This window comes from Musca autumnalis, unplaced genomic scaffold, assembly GCF_047663935.1.
Source record: "Musca autumnalis isolate F117 unplaced genomic scaffold, ASM4766393v1 scaffold_3, whole genome shotgun sequence".
Lineage (NCBI taxonomy): Eukaryota > Metazoa > Arthropoda > Insecta > Diptera > Muscidae > Musca > Musca autumnalis.
This window is the reverse complement of record NW_027411866.1, coordinates 191,491,327-191,515,616: the sequence shown is the minus strand read 5'-3', so window position 1 is coordinate 191,515,616 and position 24,290 is coordinate 191,491,327. Positions and strand designations below refer to the sequence as shown.

Sequence of the window (24,290 nt, the reverse complement as noted above, 5' to 3'; positions counted from 1 at the left end):
GTGGCAAATCAAAATCATTGCAAGTATATAAACGGCGGTTCATCCATGCGACCAAATCATAAAAGTAATTAACGTTGTGTCCGTTAAATCGTTTAGATCTGAAGGAGTGGTAGAAAGTGGAAAAGTTATTTTATTCGCCAAAGTGTTTCGGTTGAAGTTTTCTTTAAGTGATAATGGATTGGTCAGTTAAGGACAGTAATTTGTCCAAATATAACAATAAAATGTTGAATGAAAGCAAAATTATAAGTATGTTTGAGTTTTTATTGTTTTTTGTTGATTTTGTGTGTTTTGTGATTCTTGGTAATTTTTAAGATTATGACCAACCACCGCCAAGTTATTCCAGTGATGATGAGGATAATATTTGCACTAAAGTAGCTGTGAAGAAGAACATCAAAGATTATTTGGCAAATACAACGTTACATGGATTAAAATACATTGCTGAGGATAAAATTACAATATCAGAAAGGTAAGCTACATATATCAATATTAATGTTTAGCAATTAAAATTAATATATATTAATGTTTAGCTTGCGATATAATGAAAAAAAAAAAACAAGTGAGCAAGGGCTATAGTCGGGACGGTGCCGACTATAAACTATTCACTGCAGACGCTATTCACCCGAAAACATTTCTTTTAGGGAGATACTAAACTTTTTACCTATCTGGCTTTTATACCAAATGACTTATGGCGAAGTGAACCATAATAATTTATATTTAACTTTATATTTGACTACTGTACTGATTGAAATCTTGGTACTGGTTGAAAGCTTTGCTGGTCTTCTTGATTAGCATTTTACATTTAATGCACCAAATATAAGCCGAAGTATTTGTCATTAAAGTAAAAATTTCAAAATATTAAAATTGAGAGACCTTAGCGCCTTTTGCAATAACTCTGATATTTTACAAAAATTTACTCTGATGGTTTAGTTTAATTATCAAGCGCTCTCTCTTTGGATATACCCAACAGAAGCAGAAATATCTCACATGGAAATAAAATTCCATAAATAGGAAATTTGTGATATCCCAGCGTCTTTTTCAACATCACAAGCATTTCACCAATTTTGGTGACGCAATTGGGAATATTTTAAAGCTCAGAATGTCTTCATTGTTGAAACGCATCAAACCAAAGTCGTATGTGCGCCAACATATTTTGCTTCATAACAAATAATAAGATAAGCCTAGACAACGCGAATCCTTTAAAAGCGGCACACAGTGTTGCCGCTTCCATACAAATGTTGACAAAAATAGAAGGCGTTGACTTAGGTTGAGGGCACAGGAATGAAAAATATCAACTTTGGTCCATATCGGTTCAGATTTGGATGTAGCCCCCATATATATCTTTCCCCGATTTTGCTATAACTTGGTCAATTTGAATTGAATAGCCTTCAAATTTAATATGTGATATTTTCCTAGGCTCCTGAGTAGTTTCTCCGATTTTCGTAAAAATCGGTTCAGGTTTGGATATAGCTCATATATATCTTCCCCCGATTTTGCGATAAATTGCTCAATTTTTGATGAATAGTGTTCAAACTTAACATGGGACGTTTCCCCAGGCCCCTGTTCAGTTTTACCGATTTTGACTTGATTTCGCAAAAATCGGTGCAGATTTGGATATAGCCTCTATATATATCTTTCACCGATTTTACTAAAAATCGGTCAATTTTTGAAAAATAACCTTCAAATTTAACATGGGATATTTTCTTAGGCCTGTGCCCTCAAAAGTAATTTTGCAAGCATTCATCAACCCAGGTCAACGGTAAACTGAACAGGGGCCTGAGGAATCCCACGTTAAATTTGAAGGCTATTCATCAAAAATTGAGCGAATTATAGCAAAATCGGGGAAAGATATATATATATAAGGGATATATCTAAATGTGAACCGATTGTTGTAAAAATCGGTGTAGCTACTCAGGGGCTTAAGAAAAAACACATACTAAATTTTAAGGCTATTCGATCAAAATTGAACAAGTTGTAGAAACATCGGGAAAGATATATTTATATGGGGGCTATATAAAATCTGAACTGATATATCTCAGAGATGTCCAATTAACGGAAAACAGGATCCAAGGTGGCAATAGGTGGCGATCAAAAGATCTGCTCTACTAAATATTAAGAATTTTGAATTGTTTTTGTCAAATTTAAATTTTGATTCCTTGATAACGGTACATTGCCCATGTGCAGTTAATGTCAACTTTTTGTACTAAAACGTTATATTTATAGCCCACTCATGAAATCCCTATATAAAACTTTTAGTATTATCAACAAATTTTTCAGAAAATGTTATTTTAAATGTCGTCTAATTTTCATATGATTATCGCCTTAGATTACATGGGAAATATTTTTCATATTTAAAGAGCTATAACTTCATTATGGATGCACATATCGACAAAATTCTTTCAGATTCCTTGTATCGAATGTGTTTACTGTAAGACAAAAACATAAACATATGTAAAAGTTAACATCACATTTTTTGATTTTTGTCCACGCGGCAACACTGTGCGGCGCGTCTAGAGTTAAAGCTATGGGCAAAAAATGCCCATATATCCCTCTGGAACACAGAAGAGAGAGGAAAAAACACAAAAGGCCTATGGGGGAACCCATAAGAAAGACATTAGTAGACTGACAGCTATCCTTAAGGACACCTAGGGCTACAAGCCCAGCCTTCGCGACGTTAAGAAGTCAATTTCTGGGAAATAATATAATACAAGAACTCAGGCAAATTAGGGCAAGCTAGTTCAAAAACTTAAGAGATTACGTCAATGGTACAGAATTTCTAAACTGACAAATTTAGTTTCTAATAAATTAAACAAAACAAAATTATCCTCCTTTAGGCTTCCGAAATTAGAGCGCACAACAGACTTACTCTGGCTTAAGTGTATGCCTATACGTACGGTGACCAACCGTACTCTATTATAGAGGACAGTACTCTATTTTAGGTGTCCGTACTCTATTTTTTCAACGTACTCTATTTGTCCTCTATTTTCATCATATGTACTCTATGTCCTCTATTTTTGATTTGTTTTACAAATACATGTGAATACAATGAAATCCGAGAAACCTAGGCAGAAATTTAACCAAATATTGTCGCTGTTGAAATGAAATCAGTCGTATCATATGCATCATACAAGGCTTATACAGCGGTGTATTTTTTTAAATTTCTTGCACCAATCGGTACGGAATCCATCGATAAGAAACCTTTTTTTCGACCAGGATTTCATGCAGTATGGAATGTAAGCCGGTGAAGGAAATGTCCAAGTATGCCTCTATCATGGCGATCTTGCATTATCAGTTTACTCATGGCTTCAATGTTTTCTGTCACAACGGCAGTTTTTGGACCACCCTTACTACTTTCTTCGCTGAGCAAGCGTTCACTACGATTGAATTCATTAAACCAGTTTTTCACAGAGCTATGTCAGTAGTCATATGTACAAATTTTTCGGTAAAGTAAATTGAGTTTTTGGGATAGAGCTCTACGTTTTGCACGGCCAATGAGGACGCCCCTTCCAGAATTATGTCACAGACATAACCATCGTGTCACCTGGTCTGACAAATGATGTCGTTTCTCTTAGAAGTACAAAGTTTGCCGTAAAATATATTGATTGTTTGGTAGAGAGCGGGAAGGATAGAGATCCTTTACAATCAATTTCACAAAAACTCAACTTACTTTACGGCAAACCTTTTAAGTGTCTACCAACGTTTGGGAGTCGAGCCATTTTTGTTTCGACTCCGGAGTCGACTCCGAGAATAATTTCATGATAGAATCTCTCAAATAAAACGCTTGCATTTGAATTAAAAATTGTGACAATATTGAACGGCAAGCGTTTTATTTGAGAGATTCCATCATGAAAAATTATTTTCTACTTTTAAGTGTATTTATAAATAAAACACTGTTACTTAATTTTTTTAATTGTATACTTGTTTTCTAGTTTTTAGTGCATTTAAAAATAGAACACTGAAACTCGAAATCAAAGTTACAGCCATTTCGGTCCAAAAATTAAGACAAAAACACTTGAAATCGGGTGGTACCGCTATATGGGGGCTATACCAAAACCTGGACCTATGTCCATCATTTTTAATGGGTACGTTTCTGTACCATTGGAAACCCTAATTGTCAAAAAACAGTCAATACGGGCTTAAAATGACGATAAAATACCTTAAATCGAGAGGTACCGCTGGATGGGAGGTACAGGAAAAAATGGACCCATATTGGTTTTGGTTTCATATTCATGTATTGTCATCCAAATCTGAAAAGTGTACAAAGTTTTAGTTCGATTGGTCAACTACAACTATGTGAAAAATGAGTTACCAGTTACCAGAAGCAAATTAGATAAAAAACTGTAAAACAGTGTAAAAATGGACCAATATTGGCTTTGATTTCATATTCATGTATTGTCATCCAAATCTGAAAAGTGTGCAAAGATTTAGTTCGATTGGTCAACTTCAACCGTGTTAAAAATGAGTTACCAGATTTGAACTAAACACACACCAAAGCAAGTTAAATAAAACACTGTAACAAACACGAATAAGTACAAAAGAATGGACTACTGAGGTTATACTGCACTATAAAAGTCGGCGATATCATGCCCCTTTGAGTTAAATTTGAATTACAATTTTCTACTTTATTGTCGTCGAAGAAACATTCTTCCAGACCAATTTTCGAGCATTTATGATACATGTGGTCACCTATGGTGGATTTGTGAGCATGATAATACTTAAATTTGTACTGCAAGGATAGTTAAAAAATGAAACTTGAACTATAATACCAAATATTTTCACTGGCCTTTCTAATTTATCGATCTTAATAATATGGCTACACTTGGTATTTGCTTTCAGACAATTTTCGAAGCTCAGAAGAGATCTAACGAAATCAAAAAGTCATTTAAAGCAAGTTTATAAAACGTTTTTGTTGGAATATTTCTTGATTTTATCTGAAAGTTCTTGCTAACTTTTCCATGTTGAGAATCGAACTCACGTTGCAAATAAAGCGGATCAAATTTGTTGTAGGATTTATGAGAATGTTCCATTTTACTAAACTAAACCAAAATACAGCGCAATATTTGCATGTGTAGTACAATTTTTCAATTTTATTTGATTCAAACCTATTCTGATGATCGCAAAAATTGGGCACTTTTTTGAACATTTTTTATTATAATTGGGATATTTTCCGAAAATATGGCAACACCGTCAAGTTTTTTCTTGGGAATGTTGGCATAGTATAGGACTCTCAAAAACTAAATAGTATGGATCTGTAATACGAACACATCAGAAGATACCTTAACATATAAAAAGAAAAAAATCAAACCTATTCAGATGATCGCTATTGTATATAGTCCAACTTCGTATTTAATGTAAGTTTGGAAAAAAGGTTATGATGTGCAAATATTGGACCAAATCGAGGAATCCCTTTAAGATTCTTAGTTGGTGGCCGTAGAGTTTTACAGTCAGTCAGTATGGAATTATCCCCGGTAACAATTATACTGTCGTAACAGGAGCCGCAAAAAATTATTATACAAATTTAAAAACTGTTAATACCCTAGACTGACGGCAGCGTTAGTTTGCATTAACTGCCTTAATTCAAATTAATTCGTTCATTCTCCACATTCTCAATGCACAAAATCAAACTGAATTTAGGTATTTCAATATGGCAATACTGTAGAAGAGTGTCCATATTCATGTAAGAGGGAGAGCATATTCATGCTCTGAGACACAATTTACATTGCAAAAAACAACAAAACAGTTGTTTACCAGCAATCAGTTGTTTCGTAAATGCAGAAACTGTCGTCTGTCAGGGTAAAATTAAATACAGTCCTTAATGCAAATTAACCCTGCCGTCTGTCTAGGGTATAAGACATTTCATTTTCGGTGGGATATACCCGAAAGAGTTGCACCAATATACACTCGTACTTGATTTGAGTGCGAGAGAAATATCAGGATGCGCCAATCACTCCTTTCGATAGTTTTCGTGCCCATCAGGCGCTTTAGTTGGTCACTGTGGACTTTATAAGCTTTTGGACTATTTTGTCAGGCGCCATGAACATGCCCACGAAAAAAAACTGCAGCAAAAGGACCTCAAGAATTACTTTCAGTAAAAATTGCAAAAGATTTTTGAAAAGCTCTTAAACTGCAATTAAGCCAAAATATTGAACATTTGTGAGGGAGGCATCCGATGATGTTTTCCAATATAGACATTCTGTACTGTATTCATGTGGGTGGCGTAGGGGATGGAAGATACCAAGCAACGGTCCTGACCGGTTTTAACATGGCAAAGCCCAGGATTTATCTTGGTCCCTCTTTGATCCCAAGTGGACACTGACCTCCGCGTGGTGTCACCTGGGGAACTGCCTTTAACACCCGTTAAAGGTAGTGAGCTAACATGTGCCGCGGGTTCACCCATAAGAACGTTAAAAACTTGGGTTTGGGCGTCGGGTTAGTAACCCTCCCCTAGAAAAAACAGCCTACTATGAAAAAACGAAAGAAAAGAAAAACAAACCCCTCTAAAGTTGACGAACCCCGCAAACGTTTTAAGGACCATGATCTGCGAATCTGCACCTGGAATGTTCGCACTCTTTATAGAGAAGGTGCAGTCTTCGCATTGGCAGACGTACTTGGAAACTACAAAGCCGATATTACTGCCATACAGGAAATACGATGGATTGGGAAAGGCGTCACAACAACACCTTAAGGTGACGCACTGTATTATAGCTGCCATGACGTATAGCATGAGTTTGGTTGTGGATTCGTAGTTAGTCGGAGACTATAACATCCAGCTTCACCCCAGTGAATGAAAGACTTACTGCAATTTGAATAAAAGCTAAATTCCTCAACATCAGCTTTATTTGCGCTCATGCTACCACTGAAGAAAAGTACGAACAGACCAAAGATATATTTTACGAGCGCTTAGAAGAAACATATGACCGTTGCCCTGCCCATGACATTAAAATCATTCTAGGCGATTTTAATGCCAAAATTGGAAAGGAGAATATCTTTGGCCCAACAGTCGGGAAATTCAGTCTCCACAGTGAAACATCTGTTAATGGTATGAGGCTGATAGACTTTGCAGCTGCAAAAAACATGGTAGTTAGCAGTACCAGATTTAATCATCTCGATATTCATAAGGGCACCTGACTGTCTCCAGATCAGAAAACAAGAAACCAAATTGATCATGTTGTGATAGATGGAAGACATTCATCGGGCGTGTTGGATGTACGATCGTTCCGAGGCGCAAACATTGATTCGGACCACTACCTTGTTGCAGCAAAGGTACGCACCCGCTTAAACGTAGCAAACAAAGTACGAACAGACACAACACGAAAGTTAGACATCGGTATGCTGCAATCACAACAGATAGCCACAGCATATTCCACTCAACTAGCCCAATTGCTTAATCAAAGCACTCCTCATCCCGATAACATATAAGCGCAATGGCAAAGCATTGCCCACTCCATGCAAACAGCCGCAAAATCCGTACTTGGATACCAGGGACCTCCACCTAGGAATCCATGGTATGATCAGGAGTGTCGTGCTGCCACCGAAGAGAAAAATGCGGCATATAGGGCTACTTAACAATCCGTAGCAACGCGTAGCGCACGAGAGATATACAGGGAGAAAAGGAGAGAGGAAAAACGTCTTTTCCGCAGGAAAAAGAGAGAGATGGAAAAGCGGGAGTGTGAAAAAATCGAGATGTACAGGAGCCAGAATGAAGTCCGAAAATTCTACCAAAGAGTCAAGCATCAAACTGATGGCTTTTGTACAGGCACATCCTCCTGTAGAGACCAGCAAGGTAATTTTGTAACTGATACAGATTTCAAATCTGTTGGTATCCAATGGCAGCGAAGACGACGAAGATACCACAGTCCCAGTCCCAGAAGATGGTATTGAATGTATACCGCCCAGCCAAGATGAGGTAAAGACAGTAATAAATCGGCTGAAGAATAATAAGGCAGCAGGGGCCGATGGCTTACCAGCCGAGATCGTGTCAGGGATGTTGTGCGAACGACTAAAGCCTATGGTCAACGAGATAATTGGACCATACCAATGCGGCTTTAGACCTGGCAAGTCCACCATTGACCAGATATGTACCCTGCGGCAAATCCTGGAGAAGACCCAAGAGATGCAGATCGATACCTACCACCTTTTTGTCGATTATAAAGCAGCCTTCGACAGCCCGCTACGTTCAAAGGTATTCCAAGCCATGTCTGAATTTGGTATCCCCGCAAAGATTATCCGGCTTTGTAAAATGACTTTAACTGACACGAGGTCCTCAGTTAAAATAGGAAAGAACATCTCCGAAGAGTTTGGTACCAAAAGAGGTTTCAGACAAGGAGACAGCCTTTCGTGTGACCTCTTCAACATCTTGCTAGAAAGGGTTATACGAGAGGCAAACGTCAAAAGAAGTGGCACAATCTACACCAATAGTCACATGTTACTTGCTTATGCTGATGATATAGACATCATGGGCCGATCAGTAAAAGAAGTAACTGATACCTTTATAAAGGTCGAAGGAGAATCTGCTAAAGTGGGTCTGGCGGTAAACGGTGAGAAGACCAAGTTTATGGTGTCGACGCGCAATGCGTCCAATTAGCTCGGACCGACTGTGGAAGTTGGCTCCTATAATATTGAGGTAGTAAAAGATTTCGTCTACCTCGACACCTCCGTAACACACAACAAACGAACATCAGTTGTGAAATAAAAAGAAGAATTGTATTGGCGAACAGATGCTACTTTGGTTTAAGTAAGCAGTTTAAAAACAAGGCCACATCTCGTCAAACAAAAATAACGCTCTACAAAACACTGATACTACCCGTGCTGATGTATGGCTCCGAAGCCTGTGTTTGAGAGAAAAATTATTCGAAAGATCTACGGACCAATCTGCGTTGACGGTGAATATCGACGTCGCATGAACCAAGAGCTGTATCAGATATACAACGACATCAATATTGTTAAACGTATCGAGATGCAGCGATTGCGTTGGCTAGGCCATATAATAAGAATGAGCGATGATGAACCCGCTAAAAAGGCGTATAAATACGGACCGCTTGGCGGTGTACGCAGAATTGGCAGGCCAAGGAATAGATGGCGCAAACAAGTGGATGATGAGATGAAAAGGCGCGGTATTCCAGAGTGCGAAGCAACAAATAGAGAGGAATGGAGATCTCTTCTTAGTTCGGCCTATATAACAAATGTTCTGTAACGGGCCAGCTAAGTAAGTAGGTACAATATTCATGTACGTTTTTGAATAAATGATTCCAGCAAGTATGGGCTTGCTCTCGAGTCTCTTTGATTTTGCAACTACTTGTATTCGCTGCCCCCATTACGACGGTACAAGTTTTTTTTTAATGGCAAGTCTATACTTCCTGAGAAAATAGTCCAAAAGTTGTTAAAACCCTCTATGGCACCATATGTAGTGCATGAGACTTTCGAACGGATCAACCGATTAGGTACAAAATTTGGCACTAGTTATAATTCACCAAACTGGTTAATGTTCGAAGATGGGTCATATCGGCCCACTCCCCCATAAAAGTTCAAAACTCCCGAAGGCAGTGCTTTGCACGTCCTCCCCGAAATCAAAATTTTTCTCTTATTCTATCATTTTTGTTACAGTTGAACAAACCGACCCAAACCGCTAGAACTACGGCTTCCACAAATGACACAAGGTACCTGATACCAAAATTGTACAATCATACGCTTACCTTACGATCTCAATGCCGTCTGGTGGTAGCGGAATACAGGCTTCAGTTGCTGGACCACACTGTCCACTTTCCAGACTTCGGGAACGATGACATAAGGTTGAGAACTTTAGTGTGAAACTCGACTCACGTCACATCCAGCTGTTTCAGGATTACCATGGAGATTCCATCAGAGTCCAATGTTTTGAATCATTTAGCGTTATTGATGACATTCGCAACATCTTCCATTGTACTTATTGAGTAATGAGTACGATGGCACAGTGTGTGTGTGTGTGTGTCCGACTACATACCCTAGCACATGTAAACGTTTAAACAACCCTTAATATTCGTACACGTAGCACAGTGTGTAGTGTGTTCGGCTACAAGTCAGAAGTTCGCATGATGAAATCAAGCAGAGGGCAAAATAAAATGCCGACAGAGGTATACCCTCAGCCTGTACGAGTTCAAACCTTCATCGACCAAAATCCTTTCCCCAATAATTATGTATTAAGGAGGTTTCAGATATTGTGGCCCTAATAATGCGGAGGAAGTAACTGAAGGAATGGATCGACATACTCCATTTTGGAAGTAGATCTTTTTTGGACCAACTCGGTTGATCAGTTCGAGAATTATCGTGCCCTCCAGCCACTACTAATGGTGCCATAGGAGGTTTTACGCCTTTCGGGTAGTCTTCTCAAGAAGTATGGACTTGCTCCTGAGACAGCCACTGTAAGTTGCTTCAACAAAAATCAAAGTGTTTCGAGAGCAGGTTTTGAAGTGAACTTATCCGAAATTTTGTGTGGGAGGAACCCGAAGGAGTGGACAAATATAGTCCATATTCGATCTTGATCTATATCTGGTAGATATATTAGGATGTGTATAGTATGGACCAAATCGGCCAGTTTCTACAAGAGTCATCGTGAGAACAATTTTTCCGAACATTTTTGAACCCTTGTGGGGGAGGTACCTGAAGGAGTGGACTAATATGGCTTATCTTCGAACTTAAACTAAGTTTGGACAAAATATTACGAAGGCCAATTTATGGACCGGATCGGTAGATCCGTTCGAGAGTTATCTAGCGCTCCAACCACTATACACAGTGTCATAGGGTTTTTTTTGCAACTTTCAGGCTATTTTCTGAGAAACTTGTACCGTCGTATAGGGGGCAGTGAATACAATTTGCTACAACGAAAATTAAAGTGATTTGAGAACTTTTCCCAAATTTTGTGTGGGAGGTACCCGAAGGAGTGGACCGATTGAGTAGACCAAATCTGTTAGTCCCTTCAAAATTATCAAGCGCACAAATTTTACTTACATTTTCGAGTTTTTGTGGGGGAGGTACCGCAAGCAGTGGACCGATATAACCCATCTTCAAAATTAAACTAAATTTGGACAAATTATTACGAAAGACAAATTTTGGAGCGAATCGGTTGATCCGTTCGAGAGTTATCGTGTGATCCAGCCAGACAGACTGGCAGATAGACGTCAGACAGACAGACGGACGGACATGGCTAAATCAACTCCAAATTGGCTGAAACGGATTTCGTCCAAACATACTTGGGGTCTAAAACCATTATTTTTATGAGGCACATTTTGCCCGTATGGAAGTGTATATCGGCCTTTTTGTAGAAAATTTACTTCTGTTGAAACTGAGGTATTGGGTATTGTATCTCGCGAATTGTTGTAATATACCATAACTTTTGAACGCACTTAGGTAAAATAAACTGTTTTAGCACGATTCACCGATGGATTTCTTAAAATTATAATTTGAGCGGAAGCTGTGGTCATATTAATGTAAAAAAAATAGGAATAAATCGTTGAAGGAAACGAGTTTTTTTAAGTCAATTTTCAATTAGTGGCTTTACAATACAATGTAGAGTATAATGTTCAAAGAAGAAGTTAAAGAATGCACTTCAGAGATGAAGTTTCTAATGTATGATTTTTTAATATAACCACCGTATCAATCTCAAACGGATGCTGACATTTTGAAGACTGAAAAATTGGGTTTTTTGAATTTTTGCTCTAATCGAGACGCGCAACTGTACTCGTTTAAAAACTGATTATGAGATTGTATTACTCGCGATTACGCATTTTTTGATGTATAACACGGGCGTGTAGCCTTCAAAGGTTCACAACAATCTCAGCTTAAAGTCGAAATTTTTGTGCGTAAATTTTTCTAAAAAACCAGTTTTTTGGATTCGGAATTCACAAATGCCATTCGATTTCAGTGGAAACCCGCGTGAATTTAGTTTTTTTACCTTCTGAATCTAACAAGCCTTTGCGCGTCTAAATCCATCCACTAGATCGGCGGATATGATACCCCTCAAATTTCGAAAATCTGCAAAAAATATTTTTGAAAATATCGCGTATTTAGACGCGTTTTAGATGTGTTATTACTACTTAGATAAATAGAGCGAAACGCATATTTAAAATGTGCGAAAACAGATATTGAAAAAACGTTCGCGAATCCGGAGATATAATAGATTTTTTCTAAAAACTGAGTGCGATGCTACATCCACGGTTCTTGATGGATCGCATTGAAATGACATAGGATGATGTATTTTTTAATGGTGATCATTGAAATCGGATGCGCATAAAATGCAAATGTACTTCGTGGAAATTATGGGCATTTTACTGTTTTTTGCACCCTAACATGCAACTGATGCTACATCGTGGTCGCCAAATGGAATTTCACAAAGTGTATATCAAATAAGAGGTATTGATTCGCAGTTTTGGAAAATCGGATGCGCATATTGAGATTTCCACTATTACGCGGTTTCTATGCGTTTCAAATGTTGTAATATTTAATATAACATTATTTTAATGTTATGCCACAATTGGAATTCCTTGTGATTTAATATAATGATCTAAAAATATTCGCCAATAGGAAAACTATAAGTGAAAAAGTTGTTGCAACGGAATATCTTCATTATTGCGTGAAATTTGGACGAAAATGACGAAGAACTCAATCATTTTTTCTTCAACCTTTCCTATAAAACCATAAAAAAATAAAATTAGAATAACATAATTTTTACTTTTTTCGTCATATTTTCATTGTATTTTTGCAAATAACACGAATACTATAGCTCCAAACTTCACGACTTAGGTTTCATTTTATTCGTCACAATGTCTGAATGCTGCTATAATTTTTTTATATATTTTTTTGTAAGTATAAGCGCTATTGTTTCAAAAATATGTTTGTAAATACGTGAAATTATTTAACAAATTTAATTTTTCGCGAATCCATTGAAACTTTTTGAATTTTTTTTTGCGTATTCTCAAAGGGTGCGAATTCAGTTAACGATAGTTGGATATAACAGCTTACTATATTAAGCCGCGATTTTTTTAGAATTTTTTCTAATTAGCATAATTAAAACGGTCATATCTTTTGCGCGCAACGATCAAAGTTGGTAACGATAACAGATTTGGAATGACGATTTTTTTCTTAATCTATGTACCAAAAATCATAGATGTAGTACCAAATTTTTTTTTTGATTTTTTTGAAATGGAAAAGACGATTTTAGACATTTTTGCTGATATATGTATATACCCTCGTTAGCATAAATGCTGAGGGTATAAATATGCTGGGTTTTGGAATTCAGAATAAAAATCCACCTTAACTTCTCTAAAAATAAAACTGTTAGCTTATTTTTCAACTTCTAGTGGTAATGATTTTTCCTACGTTAATTTTAAGGGTTAACAATTTCGACCACTAATTACTACAAAACAAAATCCATATTATCTGGTAACAAGGTCCTGAAGTTTCTGGCCGGCAGTACATTGGGAGCAGAAAATTAAATCTTGTTAACCCCATTCAAAGTGATGGTACCTGGTTGGTTAATAGAGAGCCCCAAATATATAAAATATTTTAATAGTAAACTTCTTCAACAAAAATTTTAGATATAGGTCCACGTTTTGAAATAGTCCCTATATAACGGTACTGCCCGATTTCAGGTATTATTTATTTTATCATCTACATTTTCGGGTTAAATTGGCGGTAATTTGGCATTTAAAGTTCGCAGTGGTCAATAAACTTCTCCTGTTTTTTATCCACATTTTCGAGCAAAGTTTAATGTCATATTGTCAGTGTCGTGCTTAAGTGTTACATACGCCATTTTTGACTTTTTGAGATACAGGTGGTTTCTAGGGTTTTCCGGTATGATCTTCCTGAATTTTTGGTCGGCTTTCTTATATCTGCTCCAGATAGTAATAAAATTAATATTAAAAAAAACTTAATAAACAACTATCAGCACGTATCAACTAAGAACTTATCGAGTTCTGTAAGTTGAAAAACATCATCACAGTTGCCTGTGAGTGGTTGTTTTTGGAATTTGTTCCCTTTGCGCGTGCCATTCGCTATTTTTTGTTTGTTTTGTTTATTGTTGAAGATTCAATCTCATTTGATTGCTTAAGCTGGAGTATTCCCCCAATGGCTTAACTTCATTTATTACCCTCTATTACAGAGATTAATGTTTTTTAAAACGAACTGACAGTGTTGCAAAATTTTACTGATCGCAACCAATATCATGATTTCATACCGGCGAAGGGAATTATCAATTGGCTTTTCAGCTTTTTGAAATGATGCCTTTTTTAGCGAAAAACCGAACACTTTAAGTGTCTAGTATTCTCAAATAAATGAGAATCACACTCACTTTTCGGCTTTTCCAAAAACATCAGAACCAAAATATTTGCAAACAACTATCAGCACGTATCAACTAAGAACTCATCGACTTCTGTAAGTTGAAAAACATCATCACAGTTGCCTGTGAGTGGTTGTTCTTAGAATTTATTACAAATTCCATTTGCGCGTGCCATTCTCTGTTTTTTGTTTGCTTTGTTTATTGTTGAAGATTCAATCTCATTTGATTGCTTAAGCTGGAGTATTCCGCCAATGGCTTAACTTCATTTATTACCCTCTATTACAGAGAGTAATGTTTTTAGGAAAAGCCGAAAAGTGAGTGTTATTCTCATTTATTTGAGAATACTAGACACTTAAAGAGTTCGATTTTTTGCTACAAATCATTTCAAAAAGCTGAAAAGCCAATTGATAATTCATGATATCATGATATTGGTAGCGATCAGTAAAATTTTGCAATTTTCGTTTTGAAAAACATTACTCTCTGTAATAGAGGGTAATAAATGAAGTTAAGCCATTGGGGGAATACTCCAGCTTAAGCAATCAAAAAACTTAATAGTTTAAAAACACATTTCAAAAATCAAAACTTTAATTTTCGATTTAGAAGTTTTTAATTTATTAAGGTAAATATGGAAAAAAAATTTTGTCACTTTATTCCATATGGTGTACACATTTGTGTCATAAGTTTGGATATGGAACAGATCGTTAAAAATTTTATTTTTAAAAAAATCTCTGTAACTTTTATATTCCAATGTATATTCCTCTATATTTTTGCACATATGTTCTGTACACTATTATTAATAATTCAAGTCAACATTATAAATATTTTCTTTAGTCAGCTCCACGCAGTTGCAATGCAAAATATTACGGGAAAATGCACATAAGCATGACAATAAAAAAATTTCCATAAAAAAAATTGCGGACTTAGACCCACGTTGTGGTATGGCCCATATAACCTTACCATACGGTTTAAGGTATTTTCAAGTTTTTATCTGAATAAAATATCTAAAATTAGTGGTCAACAAACTTTTCCATGTTATATTGCGGACATTGGTATTTTTATAATAGAAAGCAAACTTTTTACTTGTTAAATTTTGATTTATAAACGTTATTTGTTTTTTTTTCAGAGTTTTCTTTGGATTGGCTTTCATTTGTGTTGTTTTTGTTTCGGGATTCTTTATATCCAATGTTTATGTTAAGTGGTCTGCAACTCCCATTATAATAGCGACTAGTTCGAAGCAAACCCTGAGCACTGAAGTACCATTTCCGGCTATAACCATTTGTAATTTAAATCAAGCACAAAGAAGTAAAGTGAGAAATATTCCAAGGTATGGTCATTGATTCTTTTTGTTTGTATGATTTTGAAAATAATATTATTTATCAGGGGAAGTTCCAATTTTTCATTGTTAATGAGTTTATGCGATCAAGATGCAAATGATGTGGTGATGACATATTTGGGATTTTGGAAATATTTTAAAGCTATTTTAATAGAGGTAAAGTTGAGTGCATTAATTATTATGTGTTTATTCTAATAATAAGAAATTATTTATAGGTAGCTCAGCCCTGTGATCGCATGTTATTGTTTTGTAGTTTTGGTTCACGTGTTGAAAATTGTTCGAATATATTCAATACGGTGTTGACAGACGATGGATTATGCTGTACATTTAATGCATTGGATTCGAAATTTTTATTGTTAAATTCTAGGTAAGTACGTTCAATAGATAGGGAATTTACTACTACGGCTTTGAAAACTACATTTCAATAATTAATTGCAGCGAAGAAAACTCCCTGATGCCGGCTTCAGAAAATCATTATGTACCAATTGATTGGACCCCGGAAAAAGGTTATCCAAGTGATTTGCCTTCGCATTTCTATCCCCGCGTATCAGGTGGTACAGGAAGCAGAATGGGTCTGACAGTTGTGTTGAATGTATCATCCGATGAGTATTATTGCAGTAAAACAAAATGCGTTGGATTTAAGGTAAGTGGTTGTGATATGAAGATCTCAATAGAATGTAATTTCTATAAAAAATTATGTTAAAGAAGAAGTATTATTCGAAATATTCCACTGAATAGACTTTAGAATATGGGTGTCGTAGGGGATGGAAGATATCAAGGATCGGTCCTGACCGTCCCTCTTTCATCTCAAGTGGACATTGACCTCCCGTGGTGTCACCTGGGGAGCTGCCTTTAACACTCGTTAAAGGTATTGAGCTAACATGTGCCGCGCGTTCACGCATAAGAACGTTAAAAACTTGGGTTTGGGCGTCGGGTTAGTAAGCATCCCCTAGAAAAAACAGCCTACTATGAAAAAACGAAAGAAAAGAAAAACAAACCCCTCCAAGGTTGACGAACCCCGCAAACGTTTTAAGGACCATGATCTGCGAATCTGCACCTGGAATGTTCGCACTCTTTATAGAGAAGGTGCAGTTTACGCATTGGCAGATGTACTTGAAAAGTACAAGGCCGACAATACTGCCATACAGGAAATACGATGGATTGGGAAAGGCGTCACAATAACTCCTAAAGGTCACGCAGTGAATTATAGCTGCCATGACGTAAAGCATGAGTTTGGTTGCGGATTTGTAGTTGGTCGGAGGTTAAAACATCTGGTCCCCAGCTTCACCACAGTGAATGAAAGACTTGCTTCAATTCGAATAAAATCAAAATTCTTCAACATCAGCTTTATTTGCGCTCATGCTCCCACTGAAGACAAGGACGAACAGACCAAAGATATATTTTACGAGCGCTTAGAAGAAACTTATGACCGTTGCCCTGCCCATGACATTAAAATTATTCTAGGCGATTTTAATGCCAAAATTGGAAAGGAGAATATCTTTGGCCCAACAGTCGGGAAATTCAGTCTCCACAGTGAAACACCTGGCAATGGTATGAGGCTGATAGACTTTCCAGCTGCAAGAAACATGGTAGTTAGCAGTACCAGATTTAAGAATCTCGATACCCACAGCATATTCCACTCAACTGGCCCAACTGCTTAATCAAAGCACTCCTCGTCCCGATAACATATCAGCGCAATGGCAAAACATTGCCCACTCCATGCAAACAGCCGCAAAATCAGTACTTGGATACCAGAGACCTCCACCAAGGAATCCATGGAGTGTCGTGCTGCTACCGAAGAGAAAAATGCTGCATATATGGCTACTTAACAATCAGTAGCAACGCGTACCGCACGTGAGAGGTATCGGGAGAAAAGGAGAGAGGAGAAACGTCTTTTCCGCAGGAAAAAGAGAAAGATGGAAAAGCGGGAGTGTGAACAAATCGAGATGTACAGGAGACAGAATGAAGTCCGAAAATTCTACCAAAGAGTGAAACATCAAACTGATGGCTTTGGAACTGGCACATCCTCCTGTAGTTACCAGCAAGGTAATCTGGTAACTGATACAGATAGTGTGCTAAGGATATGGAAAGAGCATTTTTCCAAACTTTTGGTATCCAATAGTAGCAAAGTCGACGAAGGTACCACAGATCTAATCCCAGAAGATGGTATAGAATGTATACCGCCCGGCCAAGATGAGGTAAAAACAGCAATCAACCGGCTGAAGAATAATAAAGCAGCAGGAGCCGATGGTGTATGCATCAGCTAATTAGCACCATCTGGTAAGAAGAACGCGTACCCGAAGATTGGAACCTGAGCATCCTATGTCCCGTCCACAAGAAAGGAGATAAGACTGTATGCTCCAACTATAGGGGCATAAGTCTTCTCCCTATTGCCTACAAGATAGTGTCGGGGATATTGTGCGAACGACTAAAGCCCATGGTCAACGAAATAATTGGATCAAACAATGCGGCTTTATACCTGGCAAGTCCACTATTGACCAGATATTTACCCTGCGGCAAATTCTGGAGAAGACCCAAGAGATGCAGATCGACACCTACCACCTTTTTGTCGATTATAAAGCAGCCTTCGACAGCCCGCTACGTTCAAAGGTATTCCAAGCTATGTCTGAATTTGGTATCCCCGCAAAGCTCATTCGGCTTTGTAAAATGACTCTAACAGACACAAGATCTTCAGTTAAAAGAGGACAGAACCTCTCCGAAGAGCATTGTACCAAAAGATGTTTCAGGCAAGGATACAGCTTTTCGTGTGATCTTTTCAACATCCTGCTAGAAAAGGTTATACGAGGACAAACGTCAAAGAAAGTGCACAATCTACAACGATAGCCACATGTTACTTGCTTATGCTGATAATATAGACATCATGGGACGTTCAGTAAAATAAGTAACCGATACCTTTATGAAGGTCGAAGGAGAATCTGCTAAAGTGGGTCTGGCGGTAAACTACGAGAAGACCAAGTTGATGGTGTCGACGCGCAATGCGTCCATTGAGCTCGGACCAACTGTTGAAGTTGGTTCCTATAATTTTGAGGTAGTAAAAGACTTCGTATACCTCGGCTCCACCGTAAACACAACAAACGACATCGGTTGTGAAATAAGAAGAATTGTATTGGCCAACAGATGCTACTTTGGCTTAAGTAAGCAATTCAAAAACAAAGCCACAACTCGTCAAACAGAAATAAATAACAAAACACTGATACTACCTGTGCTGATGTATGGTTCCGAAACCTGGGTACTTGCGCAAACAGATAAAGCAGTGCTTGGCGTGTTTGAGAGAAAAATTCTTCGAAGGATCTATGGACCAATCTTCGTTGACGGTGAATATCGACGTCGCACAGCGGTCCAAATCACTGATCTAGCGGCGCGAAATTAATAACGTGGAAACGAATGGAGATATCTTTCTGAAATTTTGCACAAACGTAGTATGTGTCCGTGGGTAATAATGGACTAAATATGAACAACATCAGCTAAAATTTTGGTATAGCCCTCATATAACGGTACCTCCTGATATTCGGTATTTTGAGGATTTAAGCCACCATTTCCTTCCAAATTAGTTGTAATTTGGTACTTGGGGTTTATAGTGGTTACTAAACCTTTCCACCAAAAATTGTGGACATATGTCCACGGGTGCCACCGTGGTGCAATGGTATGCACACCCGCCTTGCACACATTAGGTCGTGGGTTCGATTCCCCGGCCCGGCAATATCAAAACACTTTTCAACGGTGGCAAAATACCCCTCAGTAATGTTGGCGACATTTCCTGAGTATTTCGGCCATGTAAAACTTCTCTACAAAAGTGGTGTCTTAGACACGCCGTTCGGTCTCGGCGATAAACTGTAGGTCCCATATCATTGAGCTAATATGAATCGGGGTGCACTCATTGATATGAGAGAAGTCTCCCTTGTCCCTTATGGGATGTTTGTGTAACAATATGGGTCCACGTTTGTATAGGCCCCTTTTATGTTACCTCCCGATTTTCAGTATTTTGGGGGTTTAAAGCTATGTACATTTTCCGGCCAAATTAGGTGTCATTTGGTATTTGAGGTTCCCAGTGAACACAAACATTCTCCACCAAAAATTGTACCGACAGATTTTGGCTATTTTGAGGATTTAGGCTATTTTTCAAGACAATTTATCAGCAAGATTTGCAGCTAAATTGGGGTCATTCGGAATCTAGGAAGTCCAAATTAATTAGTAAAACCAAAATTGGACTGGACCTTAGAGGACCTTTGTAGTTACGCTCCATTCAGCAAAAGTATATTGACCTAAAAACATAAAAAAATAATAATTTTTGAAAATTTATTTCTATAAAACCGCGTAACTTCAGGCTCCAACCATTTTTTTTAAATTTAATTTACACTCTCCTTTATCAATAAAAATAAACTTTGTTTAGTTTTATTACGAATTTATTTAACAATTAAACAAATATGAAATCAGTTTTTTAGCAACAATTTTGTTAAAATCTGATGCACAAACAAGTAAAAACAAATTTTTAGTCAGCAGAGTGTCTGTAATCGATACAATGGAAAACATTTCGCAATTTTATACTTTGATTTTTTGACTTTCGCGCCGCTAGATCAATGGTTTGGACCAGTGTGCGTCGTATGAACCACGAGCTGTATCTGCTATACAACGACATCAATATAATTAAACGTATCGAGATGCAGCGATTGCGTTGGCTAGGCCATATAATAAGAATGAGCGATGATGAACCCTCTAAAAAGGCGTATAAATTCGAGCCACATGGCGGTGCACGCAGACTTGGCAGGCCAAGGAATAGATGGATGAAGAGATGACAAGGCGCGGTATTCCAGAAAGGGACACACTAAACAGAGAGAATTGGAGATCTTTTCTTAGTTCGGTCTATGGAACAAATGTTCTGTAATGGGCTAAGTAAGAGGTAGTTTACACTATCTATCAATGTCATATGACACGAAATAAAAACATTCCATATCTACCCACGCAGGCAATGTGGAGACGTAATTATACCCTCAGCATTTATGCTAACGAGGGTATATACACTTTCATACGGGCAAAATGTGCCTCATCGAAATAATGGTTTTAGACCCCAAGTATGTTTGGACGAAATGTGTTTCAGACAATTTGGAGTCGATTGAGCAATGTCCGTCCGTCTGTCTGGCTGGCTGGAGCGCACGATAACTTTCGAACGGATCAACCGATTCGATCCAAAATTTGGTTTTCGCAATATTTTGTCCAAACTTAGTTTAAGTTCGAAGATGGGTTGTATCGGTCCACTCCTTCGGGTACCTCCCACACAAAATTTGGGAAAAGTTCAGTTTAGGACCTGCTCTCGAATCGCTTTGATTTCAGCAACTTGTATTCACTGCCCCTCCATACGACGGTACAAGATTCATCAGGGGCAAGTCCACACTTCCTTAGAAAATAGCCATATCGGTCGACTCCTTCAGGTACCTCCCCCACAAAAGTTCGAAAATGTTCGGAAAAATTGTGCGCACGATAACTCTTGATGGGAGACACCGATTTGATCCACACTTTACACATCCTGATATATCTACCAGATATAGGTCAGGTTTGAATATGGACTATATTTGTCCACTCCTTCATTTTTGGATAAATTCACTTTAAGACCTGCTCTCGAATCACTTTGATTTTTGTTGAAGCAACTTGCATTCGCTGCCTCAATTACGATGGTAAAATTTGTTCATGAGCAAGTCCATACTTCTTGAGCAAACAGCACGAAGGGTGCAAAAACCCCCTATGGCACCATAAGTAATGGCTGGAGATCCACTTCCATAATGGCCAATGTCGATCCATTCCTTTAAGTATCTCCTCCGCAAAACTTTTGATCTTTAATCCTAATTAACATTTTTGTCGGTTCATACACCAACATTTTTAAAACCCGCTAAATACATACGTTTTTTGGAAAAAATTGTTTCAATATACACAGGCTGAGGGTATATCTCTGTCGGCAAAGCTGACTGATACTTTTTTACTTGTTTTATTACATTTTTGCTGGTGTGGACGCACAAAGTAAATTGCGTAAGGAAAATCCCCCATATTGCACATATTAGCGACTATATAATGATGGAAAATTTCATGTCATATGACATTTACATATAGTGTAAACTACCCCTAAGTAAGTTATATAAATGATATTTGTCATAGATTTGAAATCAGCGAAAACTGCATTGAAACACTATCATTAAGGTAATGAATGTTTTTAATTATTGTTAAGGATCAGTTTCATTACATTAATGAAAGTTACATTGACGCAATGAAGACTTTTTCTTTCAGTGTAATGAACGAATTAACGAGTTTCTACGGTTTTAAAATATACCATCGAGTTTCATTAAAATAAAATTAATGAATATATTCATTAATGCGATGAACATTTTTCATAACTGCAATGAAGCACTATCATAAAGTAATAAAAGTTTTTCATTATTGCTAAGAAACAGTTTCATTAATGCTATCAAAAAGTTTCATTCGTACTATGAAATAATTCCATTACATTAAGGAATATGTTATTGATGCAATGAAGCCTTCTTTCTTTCAGTGTAATGGACGAAATAAGGGGATTCTTTTATTTTCGATCTCTGTGCAATTTGTTCTAACATTTTTCCTAACTGCAATGAAGGACTATCATAAAGTAATAAAAGTTTTTCATTTTTGCTAAAAAACAGTTTCATTAATGCAAAAGAATCCCGTTATTTCGGCCATTACACTGAAAGAAAGAAGGCTTCGTTGCATCAATAACATATTCCTTAATGTAATGAAACTATTTCATAGTACTAATGAAACTTTTTGATATTAGTACTATGAAATAGTTTCATTACATTAAGGAAAATGTTTGTTGATGCAACGAAGCCTTTTTTCTTTCAGTGTAATCGCCGAAATAACGAAATTCGATTTCTGTGCATTTTTTTCCAATTTTCAGGTCCTCATACACAATCCCGCTGAGTTACCAAAAATTAGCAATTACGGTTTTCTAATGACAGCTGGTCGTGAAGCTCGCATACCCATAGAACCCATCTATCAGGATGCTGTCGCTAGTATAAGAAGCATTAAGCAAAATGTACGTCGTTGTTTGTTTTCCGATGAAGGCGATTTGGTCTATTATCGAACCTATTCAAGGAAAAATTGTGAACTAGAATGTGAAGCAAAAATTCTAATGAAAAAATGTTCATGTGTTTTGTATTATTTACCTCGAATCGATCCAAATATATCGATTTGTGGACCAAATGATAATCGTTGTACAACCCAGGTGCAATCGGAAATTGAATCATCAAATAAAAGTGCTTCATGTGATTATTGCATGCCGGGTTGTTTTGAGCTGAATTATCGAACAACTTTAACATCATCCGCCATGGTTTTGGGTGATTTTCGTACTTCAGATGATTTTCCTCCGGGTATTTTTAATGCTGATACGAAAATTAATGATTTGTCGATTATGCACTTCTATTACATATCGAATACCTTTCGTGGCACCACAAAATCGGAAATGTTTGGATTTACAGAATTTTTGTGTAAGAATTAACAAAATATGTCCGTCATTTATTGTATGAATCGTTCTTTTCAGCCAACACGGGTGGTCTATTGGGTCTCTTTATGGGTTTTAGCATATTTTCCATAATTGAAATATTTTATTATATCACCGTGAGACCATATTGTGCTTCCCGTGCAGTGGAGTTGGAAAAGAAACGCAGACAAAGTGAAATAAAGGTATATATACCGCTTTTAATTATTTCCTGGAGCTTTGTTTAAAGTCGATTATTTTTTACAGTGGATCACCAAAGATTCGTATAACATGGAAATATCCGCCACCGATTTAAAAAAGAAAACCTGGGTAAAACGTGTTCGCAAAACTCATCGAAAATATCGCAAGAATTTACGAAATATGTTTGCAAAGCCAAGAAATTTACCAGCAGATGATAGTCAAGTTTATCCCTATATTGAATAATAATTTTGATGAAATCTCCTTTAAAACATTATTAATATTATATTGTTTATACACATTTATGGCCTGTTTCTATAAGAGGTAGCCCCTACATGTTTTGATTTCACCTACTTTTGAAAGTTTTGTAATTGAACTTTTAAAATTCTCTTTGGAAAGTAAATCTGCTTGTTGTTGTCATCGGAAGTCCCTAAAAAAGGTCACAAATAATTTTTGGGTAAAATAGGATTTCGTTTGTGTAGCCGGTACTCTATCATCCCACAGTTTAAGTCTTAATTTATAGCCTTTATTATACCCTCAGCATTTATACTAACGAGGGTATACGCACTTTCATACGGGCAATATGTGCCTCATCGAAATAGTGGTTTTAGACCCCAAGTATGTTTGAATGAAATCCGTTTCAGACAATTTTGAGTTGAGTTAGCCATGTCCGTCCGTCTGTCTGTCTGTCTGGCTGGAGCGCACGATAACTCTCGAACGGACGAATCGATTCGGTCCAAAATTTGGCTTTCGTAATATTTTGTCCAAACTTAGTTCAAGTTCGAAGATGGACTATATCGGCCCACTCCTTCCGGTACCTCCCCCACAAAAGTTCGAAAATGTTCGGCAAATTTGTGCGCACATTAACTCTTGAAGGGAGTAACCGATTTGGTCCATACTTTGCACATCGTGAAATTTTTACCAGACTTAAATGAGGT

The 24,290-nt window shown here is 37.2% G+C and overlaps 1 protein-coding gene across 1 annotated transcript; it reads left to right on the top strand.

Annotated features, from left to right (window-relative positions):
• Positions 1 to 53: 53 nt before the first annotated feature.
• Positions 54 to 23,815, top strand: ppk28 (pickpocket 28). The gene is made up of 9 exons (XM_073976086.1): positions 54 to 246; positions 313 to 466; positions 15,429 to 15,629; positions 15,686 to 15,794; positions 15,854 to 16,005; positions 16,077 to 16,281; positions 22,576 to 23,164; positions 23,218 to 23,360; positions 23,422 to 23,815. The coding sequence occupies exons 1-9, from the start codon at positions 174 to 176 to the stop codon at positions 23,596 to 23,598; spliced, it is 1,803 nt and encodes a 600-aa protein (XP_073832187.1). The 5' UTR covers positions 54 to 173; the 3' UTR covers positions 23,599 to 23,815.
• Positions 23,816 to 24,290: the final 475 nt, after the last annotated feature.

Bases quoted from the DNA above. Each gene is read 5' to 3' on its own strand.
- ppk28 (XM_073976086.1), top strand. From the start codon at position 174: ATGGATTGGTCAGTTAAGGACAGTAATTTGTCCAAATATAACAATAAA. The intron at 467-15,428 runs GTAAGCTACATA...TTTTTTTTTCAG, and splicing joins AAAATTACAATATCAGAAAG to AGTTTTCTTTGGATTGGCTT. The intron at 23,165-23,217 runs GTAAGAATTAAC...CGTTCTTTTCAG, and splicing joins TGGATTTACAGAATTTTTGT to CCAACACGGGTGGTCTATTG.